Source organism: Gavia stellata, chromosome 19 (genome assembly GCF_030936135.1).
Source record: "Gavia stellata isolate bGavSte3 chromosome 19, bGavSte3.hap2, whole genome shotgun sequence".
NCBI lineage: Eukaryota > Metazoa > Chordata > Aves > Gaviiformes > Gaviidae > Gavia > Gavia stellata.
Genome location: NC_082612.1, coordinates 16,139,734 through 16,160,613, shown reverse-complemented (window position 1 = coordinate 16,160,613; position 20,880 = coordinate 16,139,734). Strand labels below are relative to the sequence as shown.

The window sequence follows — 20,880 nt, the reverse complement described above, 5'->3', positions numbered from 1 at the left end:
AGAATAGAGTTCATTTTGCAAATAAACGCCAAAGCACTAACTTTCTTTTGTATTCTTTTAATTTCATTCAAATTTACTTTTTAAATACACAGCTTCTTACTGCACGAGTACGGAACTGATAGTCTGTACTTGAACAATTCTTGAAAGCCTGCTGTAATGCACAAGTGGGTTCACAGACAACTCGATTGTCTGCGAGCGGATCATCTAGGCCATGGATTAATCAGCCCACGCCTTCCCCCAGGTTCCCCAGCTGCACGGTGTGACAGAGTTCATCGTGCTCACATACAGCTCCAGTCTGCTCACCGCTATCTGCAGTTTGCTCTTGTTTTCTACAGATATCTCCTTACAAGATTTTTTGGAGATAAATAAGATATTTGCACAGCCCAAACCACTGCTGTTTAATGTTAGCTGGGTTTTTGCTTCATCTGTTTTTTCCTATACCCAAACTCTGAAATGCTGTACTAATCAAGCGCAGACTCTTACTGTGTGGTGATAATTACCTTTCTCCTTTAGACAGAAATATGCCAAAATGTTCCAGCTTTTTTTAAGATAAAAGGTAGGTCATTTTGATTTTAAAAAGGAGGCATCTCTTAATAATTCTATATTTGAAAGTAAAATGGTAAAATCAGGTGCATTGCCCTAAGTGAGTATTCAGGCTATGCTCTGTGGTATTTTTGAAATGTGGCGTTTTTTCTCTGCTCCTGGCAGAGAATTGTCCTCTAAGGCGATTATTCATCAAGGAACTAACTATAGTGACTAGCTATAAATGTGTGAATAATTCCTCTGACTTTTACATAAAGATCTAGAAAATAATCCTGGTTAATTTAAGAGTAAGACTTTTGATACTGTCTCTTTTACTTTTAAAATATGCCTGTGAGTGTTGAACAGGAGACATTACTGCTGGCATCATGTCATACTTCCTGGTGTTATTAGTTCTTGAACTTGCATACTTTCTTACTTGTTACAGACTTCTAGTCTCATTTCTTCCCCAGGTGTCTGATAAAGCGACGTAAGTGAAAATGATCTGGCTACTCCTCCGCCTAGAATTGGCGGGTGCTGATGCTTGGGTCAGAAGGGAAGCTGATGGGAGGAATATGCTTGAAAGAATGAGTGTCTTGTGGAGGCCATGTCTGGGCCAACATGTACCCCTCACTACTGCCAGAGAGTTAGAAACTCTCTCCCATTCCTGCTTCTGAGGTCCCAGGGGCCTTAGTGGCTGCTAGAACCTTTAATGAGTTTTGATGCTGTGATTCTTTGGGCCAAAATGAAAAGTTTTTTCCCATCTCTTCAGCCTTCGCCCAGCATTTGCGTGGAAGGAGCAGGAAGTGATTGGCTGGGCTTTTTCCCCTGCTCTGTGATTCCCCTTCTCTTTGTCCTCTCTCTGTCTCTGGAAAATAAGAATTGAGGGATTTGTGTTACATGAGACGATAGCGGGGAGAGCAGAAGCACCTGGATCTTCTCTTGTGTTAACATCTTTTTTTTGCAGCCCCACTTGAGGGCAGGTGGATCGCCTTTCCTAGCTTGGCAGTCTTCTAGAACCAATGTTTGGTTCTCACCAAACAATATTATCAGTCAGGTTATTACCATGTAATTGGCATGTCTTCTTTCTCAGTAGACCCCAAAGAATGCCTGGGAAATGCTGCTATTTCCAGTACAGCTGCCATAGCAGAATATTAGTAAAAACCAAATACAGACTAAAGATTTCTGTAATTGGGAATAGCATGAATGTTTCCTGCTTGCACAGACAAATCGATCCGAGGTGAGATGCCATTTTGCATGCATAAACATTTCTGTAATACCAAGGCCACCACTCACTTGAAAGGGCTATCTCCACAAGAAGTCAAACTGACAGTTTTGAGTAGGCTGTGGTTGCTGGGATAGTCTGTGCCAGAGCATCTCTTTTAGTTTCCCTTGCTACTCATACACGTGGCTGGGCAAGCACCCCCTGTTTGTCTCCTTCAGACCAGAGCATCCCCAGGGGCTACGCTTGCAGAAAAGAAATGTGCTGGCAGGCCAATCTGAAAATAGGAGATGGCATAGCCCAGTGAGTTATAGTGGCTTTTGCACACAGAGTACCTGATTCTCCCTTGGTTTTTTAATCACAAGATTCACAATATAGCATGTCTCATCTATTGCAGTTTACTCAATTTTGACCTCTCTGTGATTCCAGAAGGGGAAATACTAGAGTAAATTAGGGAATCTCCTTTCCTTTCTGACCTGAAACGTATGTTTCTTTGATTAGACTTAGAATGTGGCAAGAAATTCTGTACCAGCTCCCAGGGCTTCCTTTTCATCTGTATACTCCGCCAGTAGTAGGTTTTTTATTAATATTTAGAAAGTTTGCCTCCAGCAGTACTAAAATGTGCATCAGAGGACAACAGTTGTTTACTGTGTTTGAACTGAAGAATCTCACCCAGGAGATCTCATTCACTTGAAGTTTACATCTCTCAATCTCGACTTGCAGAAAGAGATCGATGAATAACAATTGTCATTTCAGAGTTGCACCTCTCCAATTATTTATTTGGTTGTGTGTCTTCCCAGATGTACACGTAATTGGATCAGACACTAAAAACCAGATTGCAGGTTTTTAATGACAGCAAGCTCATACCTCTTTATAATAATAAAAAAAAAATAAACACACATATCCATCTGTAAAATGATAATGATACAAGAGCCCTCCCTCCCCACCAAAACCAGTTAAAGTTAATTTATCTGCTTTAAGAAACTACATTATACTCAGCAGACAGCTGACAGGTTGCCCTTGGGAAGATCCACGTTTGGACATGACTCAAGATTTATTTTTTTTACCTCAAGCTGGCAGAGACTACGTGTGTCACCCATACTAAAGCTGGCGAGTATTGAAGATGATGTTGAGTCTCCCTGAGAGAGTTGCATCTACATTTGTGGCTCTCGGTGCACCTTCTGGCAGCCAGTCTGAGCTGCTGACTCCAGACACTTCTAAAACGGTGGGTGCAAAGATGTGAAAAATCAACAGCAGCAGCAAAATTCAGAGATCTCCTATTACAGGAAGGTCTTGGGAATCTGGAAGGAGGGATCCTCCTCTAAAAGCTGCCATGACCACTGCAAGCATATAACCCTAGTCCATAAAGTTTGAGAATAGGAAATCGTGTCCCTCAGTATTTCTAGGTAGTGAGCTGTTTTCTCAAAATGCCTTCCCAAGTGGCTGGAGCATTAAAGCTTTTCTGGCCTCATATCTTCTTTTCTTGGCAACAGAAATCAGATTAAGAGAGAATTAAAGGAAAAATTGTACTAGTATTCCCAACAAATATATTTTTCTTTATAGAAAGAAGTGTCGTCTTGTTTTACCATTTGTAATGAATTTGTGTATCATGTTTTCCTTTGCATCAAGGTTTCAGGAGAGAAAAAGCTTTAAAAAAAATGTAATTAAAAGGTAGTATGGAACAGTTTGGAGCATAATCCTTTCCTGCTTGTGTTTGCAAATATAATAAGAACAACTATAAAACATGTTTATAATGGATTTTTTAATAATATGTGTAAATAAAATCCACATAATCAAAACTTTAATTCTGAGAAATCTTAGCTTCAGCTATGTGTGGAAAGGGCAGTAATGTTCAAGGAAATAATCAAATTAATCAAATCTCAGCTTCATGTTTTTAGGACATTTGTCAATCTCTTTGTCCAGAATTCCTTTCAGTAGTAGGTCTAACCTATTAAACCTTCAAAAAGTGTTGGCTACAAGAATTATAGGGAAGGGAAGGAAGTGTTTAAATTCCGTTTGTTTAAACTTCATAGCTTAATATTGCTAGTGAATTACAAGGAAGAATTTACCCTGTGCCTTGAGTATGTTATGTGTATGAAGAGTGAACTGATTGATATCCAAGCAATAAAAAAAGCACTGAAGTGTGAGGATCAGCTTACAACATTGCTATGCCCGCACTGTGGTGCCAAATTAAGGATAAGTCACATTTAAAATACGACTTATGGTGGTTCAATTAATTCTTGAATTCCCTATTAACTAATTACTACTACCATATTGTCAGACAGGTGGAGGTGTTTTGGAGTCTAAGGCACTAGTCTTCAGTTGTTGGTGTTAAATGTTTCATTGTTAGCAGCTGGTGAGATTGCCTGTGTTGTTGATTAAACATCACTTCCAATCTGAGTGCACCCGTTGAAAACCCAGAAATAGACAAACTCTACTTTCTCTTTCTTCCTCCCAGCTTTTACATTTTTATTTACCTAAAACTTTGATAGTATCAAGATGTGCTGTTTCCTAGTAACTGTACTTACATTGCATTTAAATTACCGATTTCTGTGATGAGTGTAGTGAGCCAGTTACCTGAAGAACAAGAATTAGTAAAAGCATTCAAGGATATTAGGTTTTCTTTTTTTATTCTTGTCAGAGTTATGGCAAAAGAAGTATCTTCTTTCTCATTCTTCTTCCTCATTCTCCTTCTTTCCTTAAATATTAGACCAGTCCCGTCTCTTACAACATAGTGTGGGTCTCAGCGAAACTCTTGCATCCTAGCATAACTGTATGGCCAGTATGTGACCACATCGCTCTGAATCAGTACAGAGCCTTCCCAAGAATTTTAGTCCTCCAAAAGAGGCAAGTCATTTAATGTAATGCGAGGGCTTGTTGAATATTCTGGTAAATCACTGCTCTTTCCCAAGGAGAGGGATGAAGGTGAAACTGTTTTCGAAGATTAGGGTCGACGCAGACCTACAAATCCAACTAGGATAGTCCTCCATTTTGCAGTTTTGCCGTGCAGCTCTGCCAGACTCCCTTAACATCTCACCTCCCCCTCAGTTGTTTGTTTTTACCGCTTTGTGAGCCTGGTTTTTTGCTTTCCATTACACTTACACTTGACCTGAAATATGAAAACATACTGAAAAAAAAATTGTCTTTTTTCCCTGAAACTATTTTAAGCACAAGTCTTCAAACTGCATGTATGTGGGCAAGAAGGCAAGGGGAATGTAGTCTCAACCACTACAAACATCGCAGATCCTTCCCAATCAGAGACCGAGTGTCGTATATCCTGGAGACAGTAGTGGTTGTGCTGATGGATGATCTCTTTTGTACCTACTGGCAAAAGTCAGATGTCCATGGTAACACAAGGCTTTGTCACCAAGGTGTGATTGAACCAAAAGTGCCACAAACCATTGTACCATTGTAAACTATCGTCTAGCCACTGTGGATGGAATCTTACCTTGACACTGTTATTTCCGTCTGGACAAGAGAGTAGCAAAGGTTGTCTATGACTTCTCTCAGCCTTGATTCCTTTGCAGAGTACAAAATGACTGTAAGGTCTAGGATGTCTTGGTTAGGGCTAAGAGCAAAAGAAATCTCAGAGTTACAGCTGGAGGGGGGCTGGAAAAGGACTACCAAATTTTCCTCTGAGGAATTTTTCACCTGGGGAAGAGCTTAGCTGCCTGTTTTAGGCTCAGCTTCAAGTAGTCTGTTCTTCCTCCAATGTGATGTGATTTCATATTACATTGGAAGGTGCTTTCTGCAGCTGAAATGGGAATACTCAGTAGCGTGCGAATATTTGTATTGTTACAGGTTGTCAAATACCATTCAGCTACTCCCATACCTGAAAGAAACTGGTCCTGAGGGAAGAGCATTTAACTTGAGTTCAGTGCATGCTCTGGAGAGGGCATGGATATAGGAAAAAGAATCCTTAACCACTTAGTTCGTCAAAAGCGTCTTCTATCATGATCTCAGTATGTCGTGACAGAGTCTGAACAAGGGCAAGAAACACCTTCTATCCCTGGCTAGCCTTCATGGAGGATAGGTAGAGTAGATAAACTTCTGTCTCCTCCGAACTAACCATAGCAATGTGATTTGCCTGGGCAGAAACAGGGAAACTCTGAAGAAAGTTTTCAAACAAGAGATTAGCAGCATCTTGCCATTCTGGTAGCTATCTGCATGAACAACCTTTTTCTATTCCTCTAAACTGGATTTTGCCCGGATCTCGCCACCCTTCCCCACCATGCAGTCACTAGGCTTCATGCAATACTATTCTGAAACTTGGCGGTGAAATTTCCGGTGCTCGTTTGATGCTGTCTTTGCAGGGATAAGCTCAGAACCCCCCTGCTCTGGCAGCTTAGGAGGGGTTTAATGCAATATATGCCCCTCTGTACAGGCCTTTTCTCAGTTGAAAAAAAGAAATAGCTATTTGGCCTACTAGTGTTCCCTTCACATCAACCCCTGAGAGGATCCTGCAGAAAGAGAGTGGCATGGAGAGGGTCAGAGAAGCTACCATCATACACTTGATTCATTTTGTATATTGCACTTGAAGATTATGGCAATGGAGAGTTCTGAAATGTATAGATGAGGAGAAGGGAGAACTGAAAATGCAGAGGCTAAGGCTTTTCTTCAAAGTATTTCCACTGCCTCTTTGTGAGGGTCATTCTGATTCCTGAGTGCCTGGTGGGTCCATAGCCCTAGTGATGACCTCTTTGTTTTGCACCAAACCTCTCTTCCTAAGAAGAAATGCTGCAGTGTTTTGTGATTTGGAATGTGTTTCAGTAACACAAGCAATAAAGTTTTAGGCTACATTGTTTGTTATGAAGACACTGAAGGGGAAAAAACTATACAGTGAAGTATGTAAGTAGAGCATCTAGCAATAATAATGCTTTGGGTGTGAGAGATAATGGCCTATGTTTCGGTGGTAATAAAAATGTTCTATTAAGTTCTCTGAACCCATTGCAATGTGATAGAAAACAGCAAATGATGAAACAGTGCTTTGAGGGGAGCTTACACATCCAGCAAGCATAAAATAAACATACTAAAACAGAAAAAACCCTGATTTCCAGTACTTATTGTTTTATCACTTCCGTCATGGGTATAGGATAAAAGAAAACTCTTACTTGCTTGTTAGAAGAAGAAAGCTCCTACTTGAAGTTCTTACTTGGCAGATGTCAGTTGAAAGCTCTGCTACGGAATATGCTGCAATGTCAAACTCTGTTGGGTAATTTTAGACAAACGTGTCATGTGTGACATGGAAATATGGCATGCTGTACATTAGTGATTTCCCAAGTGTTTGGATCAGGTAGTAATGTGCTGAGAAAGTGCTCTTTATCTCTCCACACTGTGTACTTGTATAGCAGTGGGGAAAGGCTTTTGGTAGAAATTACTTTAGTCAGAAAAAGAATCCATTTACAATGTGTGCCTTCTAACATCTTTCAGACAATGCATTGTATTAAAGAGGCATTTTTTGATTAATGTTTTATAAACATTTTTCAGCATGACAGCTTAAAGTCCCTGTAAAATTGTAAATGCGTGCATAGTGCTCACTTCCATAAAGTCAAATGCCATCTCATAAAGTCTAGTTGGATCCTGTCAGTGACAGTGACACAGAATCAGTACCTTGGAGCATTAAAATTAATTTGCTTCATTTATATTACTGCAGTGATAGCTAGATGAAAAGAGTCCTATATTTAAATTATCTTAAAAATACCTTCAAATCTTTTAGGATTTTTTATTATTATTATTTTACAGTTAACTAAATGTAGTGAAGTGCACCATAATATTTTCATGGGCCTTTTAAGAAGGTGACTACGAAACATGAAAGTAGCAAAGGGGAAAGGGGAGGGTGTGGGAGGTTATACTGGGTGTAAAGCTGGAGGAAGGATAAACAGCTTTCAGTTCTGCAGGCTACTAGAGAAACAGTGGCCTTTGACCAGGGCTGGTAAACCACAGCCTTGGAGCCAAACTGGAATACCCTGGAGCAGTGGAGAGCAAACCGGGCTTTTCTAGACCAGACTGTAAGAGCAGTCCTCTCGCTCTTCCTTGCCGTTGTTGAAGGTCACAGATAAACAGCTTTTCTCTTGCTGGCTTTTCCACAGGTTTGCAGAGTTCTTACGTGAAACGGGCTGAGTGAGGACGCAAACAGGGAGGAAAATGAAATGTACTCCATATCACAGGCCTAACTCACTTCTACAGTTGCAGGGGGACTGCGATTTTAGTGCCCACTGCACTTAGTGCATCTTAGTGACTTCAGTGGAAGTACCCAAAATTTACACTGCTGCAAGTCTTGGGAAGCAAAACCAAACAGACTAGAGGCATGGGAGTGGAGAAGAGGAGCAAAAAGGAGGAAAGGAGAAAATACAAACAGAAAAAGAAAAAGAGCCTCTGAATACCAGAGCCAAAGAGCAAGGAGGAAGATGGGAACATGGGGGAGCACTGGTAGGAGAAGCATAGCCAAACAAGGAGAAGAGGGAAATTTAGGCTAAAAAGCTGGGAATACCAGGGATCTTGTGTGTAAGGGATATCTGTGGGATGACCTCTGTGCTTCCTCCCTTCTGCCACAGCTCTCTCTAGTCCTGGTCAGGTGAGGTGCTGTTTTCTCACCCAGATGGGGACCGTGTTTCCTCTTTCTTTGGAGGAGGATGGGATACCACCCTGGCTTGCGCCTGTGACGGTATTTGGTCAGCTCTGATCCAGGAGTTGGACACACATTCATGCGATAAGGCTGTTTAAAAGGTTTTGGCAACTCAATAGCTTGTCATGCCCCTACTTTGAGCAAAGCTGCCCAAGTTGGCACCAAACCACAGAGGAGCACTTTGTCATTCAGTTCTCATGATACGTAGTGCATGAGGGTCTTTGGCATTGTTGAACTTGGTTGAGCTGAACCAAGCTGCTGGAAGCCTGTAACTTCATAAACCGCAGCAACATGAACGGGTGTTTGTGGCAGGAGCCTTCAGACCATGACAGCAGTCTTAAAACTTAACGAAAAGATTTTATATAAACTGATAATGCCACTGTTCCTCCTCCAGTGTCAATCAGGATGAAGACCTGTGGAAATCAGTCCAATTACCCTGAAATGCAGATAAGCATGATTGATGGCTCTGTGAAAAGAAATGAAAAATCCTTACAGGCATTATTCTTTATACATGTGAACGCAGCCTTAATGCTCCGGATGGCAAATAAATACCTTAGTAATATGGGGGAGTAGTGGGAGGGAGGAGCTGCTGCGTACTTTGAGGAAACTTAAGACTAAGGTAGTTGTCTGGGTTTTAATATATGTGATTTGATGCTGAGCAAAATTTTATTTATCTTAGCCTTAGTGTAGCTGTCATACTCCATTAGCAGTGGAAGCAATATGCTATGAAAGGTGAGGAAGAGAGGAGTGGACAGCCCAAAATAAAGATAACCATATCTATTTTGCTTAGCACCTTCATTCCTTGCTATCTATCTGAAACATTTAAACTCATCTCACTCACTTTATTAGTTTTGTTATAGCAGCGCCTGTTCATGTCACTATTGTTTCAGTCAGTGTTTCTGTTATAGCTTCTCTTAGTGCTAGTTCCTAATCTCATCTTGAAAGTGCATAAGAAGCTAAGGTACAGCATCCAGTATCAGCCCAGGCATTATAACGTCGCTTTTCTTTCTGTGGCTGGGATTTGGTTTTCATTTTGTTTGTTTGGGGGGGGGGTTTTCCAAGTTTTTTATATATATTAAAAAAATACAGTTTTTTATTTTTATTTAAGAGAGGGAAAAGTAACTATTAATATATGTTTTTCCTAATCAGGAATTTGCATGAGTTTTATGTATTTGGAAAACTTCAGCAGTCATACTGATGCTTGCAGTTCCTATGTATTGCTATGAAAAAGTTTAGACAACATTTTCAAAACATAAATAAAACCCATGTGGTTTTGTGGTAATGTTACTGACACAAGCATTTGTGACTGTAGTCTGTGGATCTCTGTCACGAAATATTTTCTGAGAGAGTTGCATGCTGGCAAAGTTGGAATTATAAAAATCAGAAAGTGCATAAAAAGGCAACAGGGCTTTTTCTTTCTGTTAAACAAATGGTTACCAGCAAAAAATTATTATTTCTTCTTTTCACCAGTTAGTTGTTCCTGGTAAATAACAGGAACTTTAATTGCACATTAGTGGCTTACAGGAACCTGTTGTTGTGACATGTATTTAAACAAGCTGTGAATTAAGAACCTCTTTCCACCCAGTGATCTAATTACATTGTCACACTAATTATAGTATTTTGTATTTATATTTGACAACTTTAATTTTCTTTTCCTAGTTTACTGAAATAGCTTTCCTCTAGAGAATTTACCTTTTAGGCTGGAATTTCTCATCTTTTCTTTTGGTTCAGAAAATGTACAGTAATTTAAAGCATGTCTCAGTCACTTTGGATCCATTCTGTTCACATCCCTGCCGTTAGTTTTCTGTGTGATCTTAGGCTAGTCATTTTAGTGTTCTCTGATTCTCTGTAGGAGTCCTCTTCAGCTTACTAAAGTGTTTTTGGATCTATGGATGAAATTGCACTACCAAAACCCCAGGTACTGTCTTACGAACATAAATATAGCATGTTCATAGCTTGGGACTCTAGTTTATTTTTCAGTGGTTAGAGAACAGAAGAGGACCCACAAGGGTCAAGTTGAGATTTGGAAACAGGCAATAAAACCTTTATCTGTTTACAGAAATGGTATGATGGGCATTTGAAGTAAATTACACTCCTTAATATAATGCAAATGCCCATTTAATTTCTATCCAAATACTAGCTATTCCCAAGCCCCAGAAATTAGTGTTAATAATAAGCAGCCCTATTGTGTGATAGGTCCGTGATGTTGTTTTGAAGGTAATTATAATATTGAAATTAAGCATGCAAGCCTTTCTTTATTTGATTTAATCTTTCCCTGGAAATATCCACATAAGTAAAGGCTACTAGTATGGGAATGAGATTGTTAGCAGTGTAATGTGATGAAGCTAATCAAAATAATTACAATAAATGGTGCTGTGAAAACATCATGAAGGTTTCAGCGAGCCTGGAACATGTGTCAGCAGTAGTGGGGCACTGGTGCCGTGGTAAATACTCAACAAATAAGCTGTTTCCTCACACAGGGGGGAGGCAACTTTTATTAAGGGAAACCTGAAAGGGTGTTGAGAATCGGAATTTATCCAAGACATAGACAAAAGTTTATGTAAACATGGCAACTTTGGCTGATCTGGAACATCTACTAATGGGGGAATGGAGGACACGTGGCACAAAGCTCGGCTTTTTGTCATTGCTAAGGAGACACGCAGGTGACCTCTGCAAAAACTGTGTGTGGTATGCTTTGCTGCAAGCTTGATGCTGGTTGAAGATTCCTAGAATGACATCAAAGATGAGGGAGAAAATAAGGTGTGTTCTCGGGGGGCTCCTGAGGAATCGCAGCTGCTCTTGTTGGCAACTGTGCACGTCTGGTCAAGCAGGACAGTGCTGCCCACACCTATGCTTTGTGGAGCATGGTAGCAAAGGTCCAAGATTTAAACAGATAATTTTGAACAATAACATGTTCAAAGTAAACATAATCGGTTTCATTACTGAAAAACTAAATCAAATTTAATTTTACGTATCGCATCATCAAGTGGGAAGATTATACATGGAGATGTCTAATAGAGTTAGCACTGTTGAGTGCAAATTCAAGCTCTTAGGAAAAATGGCCCATCTTTAGCTCTTACACTCACTTCTTCCAGCATCTAGCAACTTCTGTACTCCAGCTGCTCCTTACCTCTTCATAGGCATGACCACCTCATATTGCTCACTCAGTTCACTACACCTTTCCTCTCTCATGCTGTATCTCTTCTGAAACATACAGGTAGAGCAGAGAGTTTTGTTCTAAATACATTGAGCACTCACCGGCAGAGTACCTGACTCTCTGCCTTGACTACATGAATCAGTCAAAGCAGGGAAGGCTGTCGTTGGGGTACTCACCAGCTGGCAGGGAGTATGCCAGGAAAGCCTCCTCCACTGGTGAACGGACTGAAGAAGGGTTACAAGCAGGTGTCGGGCAGGTTGGATGGCGGACAATCATGAAAACACAAAACAGAGCACAGTGAGAGGAAGTGGTAAATAAGCAGTACAGAACTATGCTCAGCAACCGAACAGTCATGCTATAGCAGAATGTCTTTTATATCAAGTCTTCAGCAGGAGTTTGACAGCTATTAGTATAATTAGAAAAGATCTTTTATGGCATTCCCCTACTCCTTCCTTTCTGCCACAGAACTTTCTCTACCACGTATTTTTTTTTGCTCATGTTCTTGCTGGTTTGTTTGGGTTGGTTTTTTTCATATAAAACTTTTGAGTCTTCATTTTGTTTCTTTTGGGGTTTCTTTTTGGTGAAATGTTAATGCAACATCAAAAGCTTTGCTTTTATGTGGAGCTCGAAGTCTGAGGTGAGAGTTTGTTTCCTGTTTTTCTGCCTGCAGGCATTCCAATGCTGAAGATAGTATTTGCGGGTTATGAGCACCTGTCCTTAATTTCCGTCCCCTTACTCATCTATCATCCTGCTCAGATTCTTCTTGGCAGTCTGTTGGTACCAACAATAAAATCTTGGATGGTTTCTAGGCAAAAGGTAAGAATTGCTAGTTTTGATTTACAATGGAAAGTGTGCTATGAGGAAAATCTTGAAGTTAGACCTCTACAGTTAGTTCAAATTATGAATTCATTCACATTACAAATTCAGATTATGCCCAATAAGACTGGCTCCGTCTTTAGCTAATAATGACAGCTTTGCATCTCCCTTACGGAGAAGTGACAAAGATCTGTCTGCTGGCATGGGAGCTGAGGAGATCAGGTAAGAAGAGGGCACTTTCTGAATTGAATTGCATTGAAGAAGGATGGAAACTTTTAAATTTTTTTTTCTTTCTTCTTGTGTCACCTTTTACAATAGCAAGTCTACAGGAGTCTGGTGCATCACATTTCATGCCAAAATTATGGCATGGGATAGCTTGTAGGATAGCAGACTATAACCTGGAGGTTTTTGCATCAACATCCCTGATTCAAATTATGCTTATTTCAGTACAATTGAAGCCATTGACATCTCTGACACCCATTCTGTGATCTATATGAAATAATTGCAATGGTTTTAGTCAGGTTCTCAGAGCAGTATTAACCACCTTGCAGAAAGCTAGTCTGTGCAACTGATTTTAATGCTGCCTTTAATGTTCTGAGATAATAAGGATCAAGAAGCTATGGCAAATGAAGCAGTCTTTGACAGCCATTTTAGATGAAGGTTGAGACCTACTGTGGGCAGCCCAGTGCCACCAGTACCCTGCATTCTACACTTGTCGGTGGAGAAATTTTTTTTTCATAACTTCCACATTTCCATTTTCTAGTAAAACCCAACAGGCTGCCGTTTTCCTAGCTTCACTCCACTGAAGTCACCTTGCTCACTTGAATGCTAAAATTCCCCAAATCAGTGATTTCTATGTGGCTTCACTTTTGGTTACCTGAATTGTAAAAAGCAGGAAAACTCTCAGTTTTCAGGAACTGAGTCCAGAAATCAGACCTTGTTAAGATATACTTATCTTAGCATCCAACAATGGAAATTTGAGAATCATATGTTGTTTCTCCATCAGTCTGAAAGTCAAGATTTTTTTTTTTATCAGAAATTATCAGGAGACATGACAGGTTGTGTAAAGAAAATTCCATGCTATTCCTGCAGAAAGATAGCCTAAAGTTGACACTACCAGTGACAGAATGATCCCTGCAATGCTGGCTTCTCTTCAGCATCTAACTGCTGTCTGCTGCCAAGACCAGGAGTGGGGCTGGAGCGCATCCAGACCTCCCTGATCCTCAGGGGTGGTGATGGCCTTTAGGGGCTGCTGTCAGTTGCTGCGAGTTAACACAGCCTTTAAACAGGGCATCAGAAAAGTCAGCCAGTACTGGAGAGATTTACAGTTTACCAGCACTAGTTTCTTATTCATTAAGCATCAAATAAACCTCCTGTGCTAATCAGACTGTAATGCTACTGTAGAACCACTTTGGGGGATTGTTGTTCTGTTGCAGCAGTTTCTTCAGTTGGTCTTCTGTATTATTCACAAATGTTATTTTAATTACTCTTTGAAAAAAATCAATGAGGTTGGGTCTGGTACAGTTATAATAAGTATAATAGAAGTGAATGTTGTGACTGGATAATGGTCTCCCGCTTTGAAAATAAACATGTCATCATCACCCTTGATGTTTATTTTCTATAAACACCTTGGCTTCATTTTGGCATCTCTCTTGCAGGGGGAGACGGTTATCCAGTCACAGTACTCAACTGCAGTGACATTCTTACTTAATTATGATAGTACATGTGATCTGGTTGTATGAAATTGAATTTAAATATTTAGAGGTTCATCTACACTAAGGTATTTCTAGTTTGTAAATATGGCAGCAGAATCTGCCAAACTACAAAGTTAAAAAATTGTTTCCCCAAACAAAATGTGGAACGATGTCTCTCTCCAAAGTCTCTTGCTGAATAATATCCAAAAGACTAACCTCAAACGGCTAGATTTAACAATAGTTAAATGCTGGTGTTTCTGAAAGCTGGTGTTTCCGAGGGGAACATAGCCTATTTATTTTTAAAGGTTTGGATTTTTTTAAGGGTTTACATTTGTGCTGGAACGTTTTTCAAGCAGTGCTTACAAGCTTTAAATGTACAATATTAAAGGTTAATATCTACAATAAGAAGACCCATCAGACATCTCTCAGACTGAAAATTGCTTGTTTAGCCAGCCCTCTGGAAATGATAAGTCTCTCGACACGCAAATGCCAGTCTGTCAGGGCACTTCATGCAGAAGGTTAGGGAAAACAGAGGTTCCAAACTTCAGGAATTTGCAAATTCCACGAATTTCCCTCTCACTCGGGCCGATTCATCCCACGCAAGAAAGCACTGAGCTTTTTTGTTGCAGAGCACACCAGCCAGAGGCATCCTTCACAGTGACCACATCAGTATACAGGAGCAGCTGAAAACCTAACACCTTTTAAGCCTGTCACATTTGCCTCCTATGTTAAAGTTAGAGAGGCTGCTTCCTGCCAAACTGCAAGCATGGTCATATCATTTGAGTTGAACTTCTGTCACACGCTGAATAAATAGTTCGGCTACCATAGTGGGCCAACCCTGCGGGGAGCACAGAGCTGGACCCTGCCATCAAATAGCGGCATGTGGTTTCTCTCCTCCTCGGTAAGAGTAGACTAGAGCTACAAAGACATCCGATGTCCCCTGGCATAAGATCACCTCTGGACTGATGGATTTTGGCTTATTCTTACCTTTTCTCAGAAAGGAAGGTATAAACAGCAGAGCTGTGTGGCATCCACCACGGCAGCAGTGACTATACTCTGAGCAGGCTTCGAGCCATATGGAAGGAGGCCAGGGAACACAAAGGTGTTGGCAGAAACTTTCTTCCCAGTCTTTCCCTAAGTGGGTCAGAAGCTCTTGTATCTGTGCCACAAGTGGTTTGAGTGGGCTCCGAATAGTTGCTTTCTAAAAGACATCTGAGACCCACCACCGCTTCCTTCACTGGCGCTGTAGCCATATTCCTTGTGGTTCCTCTGTTAAGGCTGTCTGTCGAGGAGGAGGTTGTGATGGGCTATCAGAGATAAAAACATCACCACAAAACCCGGAGTGGGCTGTCAGCTGCGTGCTGACTCCTCGCTCGGCCTCCCAGAAGTACGCAGCGTTTTGTTGCCCCTTATAAATAAAAATCTTGTCTTGTGCTGTTGGTTGTCTTTTAAGAGTATTAAAAAGTGGCTGTTCTGTTTACTGTTCACAGGCACTGAAGTTAACCAGGCAGCCCAAAGCACCCGTGAAGGTATAATTATGGAGATGGCCTGTGTCACAGTGAATGTATATATGTACTATACTGTACACACGGACAGTTGAGACAACTGGGTATTTGTGAATGTTACTTCAGTGCATATTTTATTTTTTTATATATATATATATATTAAAAAGATACCTGTTAAGTGCCTTACAGATGCATTTTTGGCAAAAGCATTGTTTCCAGAAGCCACTTTGTTGGTTACCGCAAGAGGTTGTACAGTATTTTGGAGTCCTTTAGTTTTTATTTTTCTAACCGAGTGAATAGTCACGTCTAAGAGCTGTTTCTTCCATTGCCTCTGCTTTGAAGCCAGGGTGCACCGGCTGGAAGTCTCTGTTTTAAACTAGCCAAAATGACCAGAAGCTTATCCCACTGCTGGCTTACCCTGGGGAAGAGCTTTCTGAAGGTTTTTTTTCCAAGATTGACTTGAATTTCTGTGTGACTCTGTTACACTCCCTAGTCATATGACTGTGACATGTCTTTTTCTTCTGAGTTTGTGTATACTCAGCATGGGGCCATCCATTGGATAGAAGCTGAGAAGCATGAATTATTTGCATTTGTTGACACAGTTGTCTAGACATTCCTTCAAAGTTAATGGTTTCTCAAGAAAATTCTTTTAATTCCATTGTATGATATTGTGCCATTGTATATCTTAAATGCCTCATAAGCTGCTTCAAAGAAATGGTCTGGTGCTTGGGTTATGAGTGAAGTATTTGTGTTTGCAGCTAGGAGATCTTTTATAATTTACCCCTGAAGAACAAAAATTTTTGGTTTTCTTTTTTCTTTTCCTTCCCCCGGTGCAATGCACAGAGATCTTCAGTGACAGAATTTAGGATGCTAATATTGAAACAGAGCCTTTATTGTAGTAAGCCAAGCTATGTTTTCTATATTGCTGCATTGGTAATGAATAATAGCTTGTGAAGACAAGAAAGTTGACAATTATTATCTTTGGCAATTAAAAGGATCCTTACAGTAACAGAAACGCTATCTTAGCTAATTTGACAATCAGTCACAACTTTTTTTAAAAATAAAATGTTACTCTTTTTAATAAACTTAAATAAAAAAAGAATACAAAATACTATTTCTAAGAGGAGTCTTGAAGAGAAAGGAACACAGGCTTATATTTAAACATATAGCCAGCACTGCATCTTGTCCAGGAGGTTAAGATTTCAGAAGTGTACTCTAGTCCAGACTCCGAGGTGTACCCATCTGTAAAAACTGTGCTGGCAATTGTGCATTAAAACATTATAAGGAATGAAAGAAATAGGTCAAACTGGGATCGATATAAATGCAGAAGTTTCATGGGTGTCATGGTTAACATTGCAGTTAATGGTGCAAACACCTGGGAGCAGATTTTTAGCAGATGTAAATTATTGTAGCTCTGATAAGGCTATAGCCATTTACACACGCTAAAGATCTTTTGTATGACAGTAGGCATGTGAAGTTCATATCCTTTTGCCTTAGTGAAAAAAAATTGTGTTTGGTTTATCTAGTCTGTTATTCCTAGTCCGTTATTCCTGTGAACAGCAGGAAAGTAATCTGGTACCAATCATGGGTGCTCTACCTGATGGTCAGTCAGTGCAAGACTGCTCTGTCGCCATCTGTATGAGAAAATACTGGGAGCTGACAGTGTCACCTTGTTCAGAATTGTCATCACCAATAAAACGACCGTGTAACAAAGGTACGTGAGATGGCAACATCCTGAACTCTTTCATTCCCTGGAGGGGGATCAAGCTCTGCACACTGAGCAGGCGAGAGGGCTGAGGGACACTGTTCACCGCCCGTGTCCCCCAGGGCTGTGCGCTCTCCTCGCTGGCCAGTGATGCAAAGGGCAGCGGGCAGTGAGCTCACAGTTTTGGTTAGCACACCCCTAGATAACGTAGTCAGACCCACCAACAGGCCAGCCTGCGAGGTAATTGGAGAGAATAGCATGCGTCTTCTTGGGCCAAATTCAAGGTTCCCCTTCCTTAAGCATGCTAACTGGTAACTGGCTCCATGTGGGGAAAAATTCCTTTGTCTGGGCTCAAAAACCCAGCTTGTAGTGGAGAGTCCAGACTCGGGACAGTTTCTTTGTGTTCTGTTTCCATAAACCTGAACTTCCAGAGTATATAAGGACTTAATCCCAATCCCAGCGAAATCCAGGACTCTTTCTCTTGGTTTTGAATGACAAAGCAAGAGGCCCAGAAAGAGTGCTCGCTTTTTTAAAAATATATAGGAAGAGTTCAGTAACTTACTGTGGTTGTGTCAGTGCTAAATAGTCAGAACACTGCAAGTACCCTTACTGAGCTACCTCTGCGTACTGAATCTCCGACTCTCAGTACATCCAACAACTTGCTTAGATTCCACTGAACACATCCTTTTTTCTTTGTTATTTTTTTTCTACATTTAAGAATATTTCAAACTGTTTTAAGATGGAGTTTTGTTAGAGCCTTTACAAAGTCCTTGTTGATTGCTTGGGGCAGCCTAAATATTTTGTATGAGTGTTGGAGGTGTTGGTCTAAAGGGAATATAAAGCAAAACTGAAATATGTATTTTAAATCCATACCTAATGAAACTTAATTATGCATATCAGTTCTGTTATGTTTAAAGACTGTTAAGATGTTTGGTTTATGACTTGTTATAATGCCTATAATGTCTTTAATAAACAGAATGGTTTTGAATTTAATTTCGTTAATAGGAAAACAAGGTAAAATTACTTATCCTCTAGGTCAACTTTTTACCTCTGTTACCTATGTTATGTTCTTTTGTGGGTAAGCTTTTAACCTGTTTTCTTGTTCTTTAAAAAAAAAAAAAATCCGTGAACTGTACAGAAGTATTTTATGAACTAAACCTGGGGAAAGAAAGTCCTCAGAATACTGCAGATAATCATCAACTGAAAGTCAATTCATTGAACGCCACCAGTCTTTCAGTAGAGGGTTAGAACAATTCTGAATCTTTTCAACCTCTTGGCTTTAAATTTAACTGAGAGATATCTGATATTGAACATAATCAGGCAAAACTGATGGCAAACGAGAACTTTGCCCATGTTAAAACATAAGGATTTTCTTGATCATCCACACTTCTTACCTTCTGCATATCTATAATCCCATCCAATGACAGCAGAGGGAAAAAACGCCCAAACAATAAAAGAGCACTTCAGAGGTCCCAGGGAATCTTAGCACTTTGTGTTGAGTTACTCAAACATTTTATTTCCCTTTTTGTGCACTAAATTGAGAAGCTTTTTATGACCCCAGTAATAGGTCCAAGTGAAATAACTTTTTATGTAGTTAAAATTGTGGTTGTGTTTTTTTCTTATAGATCCTTTAGTTAGTGCAAATAGTTTGTATGACAGAAAAAAGCAATCTCAGCAGCAGCTGTCCAGTTGTGCTTGTTCACAGAGCAAAAGGAGAGTAATCCGGCAGCTTGGGTTTACAGAAGTAGTCTCCTACGTTATTCTGGCAGTCAGGGAAAGAGGAGCTGTTAGTTTTATTTGTGTACGGTTTTCTGTGGAAATATCTTGACAGCAGGAGGTTAGAAGGCAAGATGAAATAATTGTCTGTCTGCAAGCACATTTATTTATGTGCAAGTGCATACGTGCATAAGAGATGAGCAGTTATATATGTAGAAATCACTAGGAAGGACCAAGTCCCTGGTATACATTTTTTTGCAAGACTGCATATGGAGAAAGAGCTACTTTTCTGATGTTATTCTGACATTAAAAATGAAATTTCAGACACTGAATTGTGTTTTGTATTGAATCATAATCTCATACAGAACCTTTACCGCAGACGATCGCAGCGTTGTATTTGTAAACGGTAGACTATTTTGCACTTAAATAGATGTTGATGCATTTGGGAATTACAACACAGTAAAGGGCTAAATCATAGTTTCTCCATTTTGTTATAATCCAAATGCATTTATATTACTATTATTATAAAGTGCCAGAAACACATACAGTCCCTCGCAAACACGTTAACTAGACAAGAGACTAAATTCTGCCCTTGGTTACACTTGCACATCTCCAGTGAAAGGGCTGTTAAGCTGCAGAGCGATCTCCCTAGGGAAGCCGTTTGAAAAGCCGTGCCATTGTTCTAACAAAGCTCCGTGATAATGTAGCACATGATGAGAGTAAATGAAGAGTATTTTACTTCAGATTTGATGGCTTGCCCTTTCCAGCATCTAACAAACGGCATCTCTTTTGTCCCTGTTTCCACGGGTAGCCCCCATCTCCCAGACCAAACCTACAGCATCGTATCAGAACAGTGTCAGAAGAGGGAGGTTGTCTCCTCTTTGCCGTTTTCTTGCTTAAACCACGTTGTCACTCGTGATCATTAGACTGCGACTTCTTTGGGGAGGCATTATGAATTCAGTTCTTCAAAGTTTACGTGTACGGTTCCTGTAAAATTCTCCTTCAGCAGAGAACAGCCTGCAGGGTGGTAAGTAATCCTCTGGAGTCGCGTGGACAAGGACTGTCCTACGGCTTTAGATGTGCAGGACTAGAGAAAGCAACGCCAGGAAACGCAGGCGCGAGGCATTGCTACGGGCAGGTCCGCTTCATGCTGGCATCTAGAGCTGTAGCAGAGGTCGTGGAAGCAGCCTCTAAATTGTTCTCTTGCCAGAAAGGTGGAGAGTGAGATCTTCAGTGAGAAGTGAAATTAAATTTGTTAGTGATTAAAAGGACAAGAGAGATGTGTTGGAAGCAATTGGTGCCAATGAGGCCTCTCGGCTGCTCCCCTAAGCAAATTGCAGTCTCGGTGGAATACCGGCTTCTCAGCCCATCAAATTGCAGTAATCAGGTCTGGAGCTGATGGGAGCATGAGTCACCACTTAATTTTCTCATCAGCGGAGGCCAAGTTTTCAAAATATTTTTAGATGCATTTCCGCAGAGATTTCTGCCAGCCAGTGACCTACAGAGTGACAAGAAAATGAGCAATAGCTGCAGTTGAATCAGGCTCTGCTCCCTGCCACCTACCCTACTGACTGCAGTTTTGGGCAAGGAGGGCAGGTAGATCGAAGGCCTTTGGCATTGTTATGCCAGGAAGAGCCCCACTGAGTCGCTCCCAACACCTGGGTTTGTTAAGTAATAAAATAACCTGTTAATTCTTAGGCTATCTGGTAGGTTCAAATCCACGCTGACTCTGCGTTGCTAACCCAGACCAGAAACAGGCGTGAGATCAGAAATTGCTTGTGATCCCTGCTCCGAGAGACAGCCGATACCCAACAGCTGCAGCACGCAGAAGAGGCTGTGCATCTCCTAAGGATCCCGTGCTGGTGCGTATTGTCCGCTCTTTACCCGGGTTTGAAGTTGTCACCTGGCACAACCATTTTTC

The 20,880-nt window shown here is 40.6% G+C and overlaps 1 protein-coding gene across 2 annotated transcripts in view; it reads left to right on the top strand.

Moving 5' to 3' along the window:
- The window catches only part of SLC10A7 (solute carrier family 10 member 7), a 146,554-nt gene extending 130,871 nt beyond the window's left edge, over positions 1-15,683 (top strand). For both annotated transcript variants that reach the window (XM_059826875.1, XM_059826874.1), the window contains 2 exons: positions 12,194-12,339; positions 15,524-15,683. In XM_059826875.1, coding sequence (XP_059682858.1) covers positions 12,194-12,339; positions 15,524-15,568 — 191 coding nt within the window. In that variant the 3' untranslated portion in view covers positions 15,569-15,683. The remainder of the gene's footprint in view (positions 1-12,193; positions 12,340-15,523) is intronic.
- Positions 15,684-20,880: the final 5,197 nt, after the last annotated feature.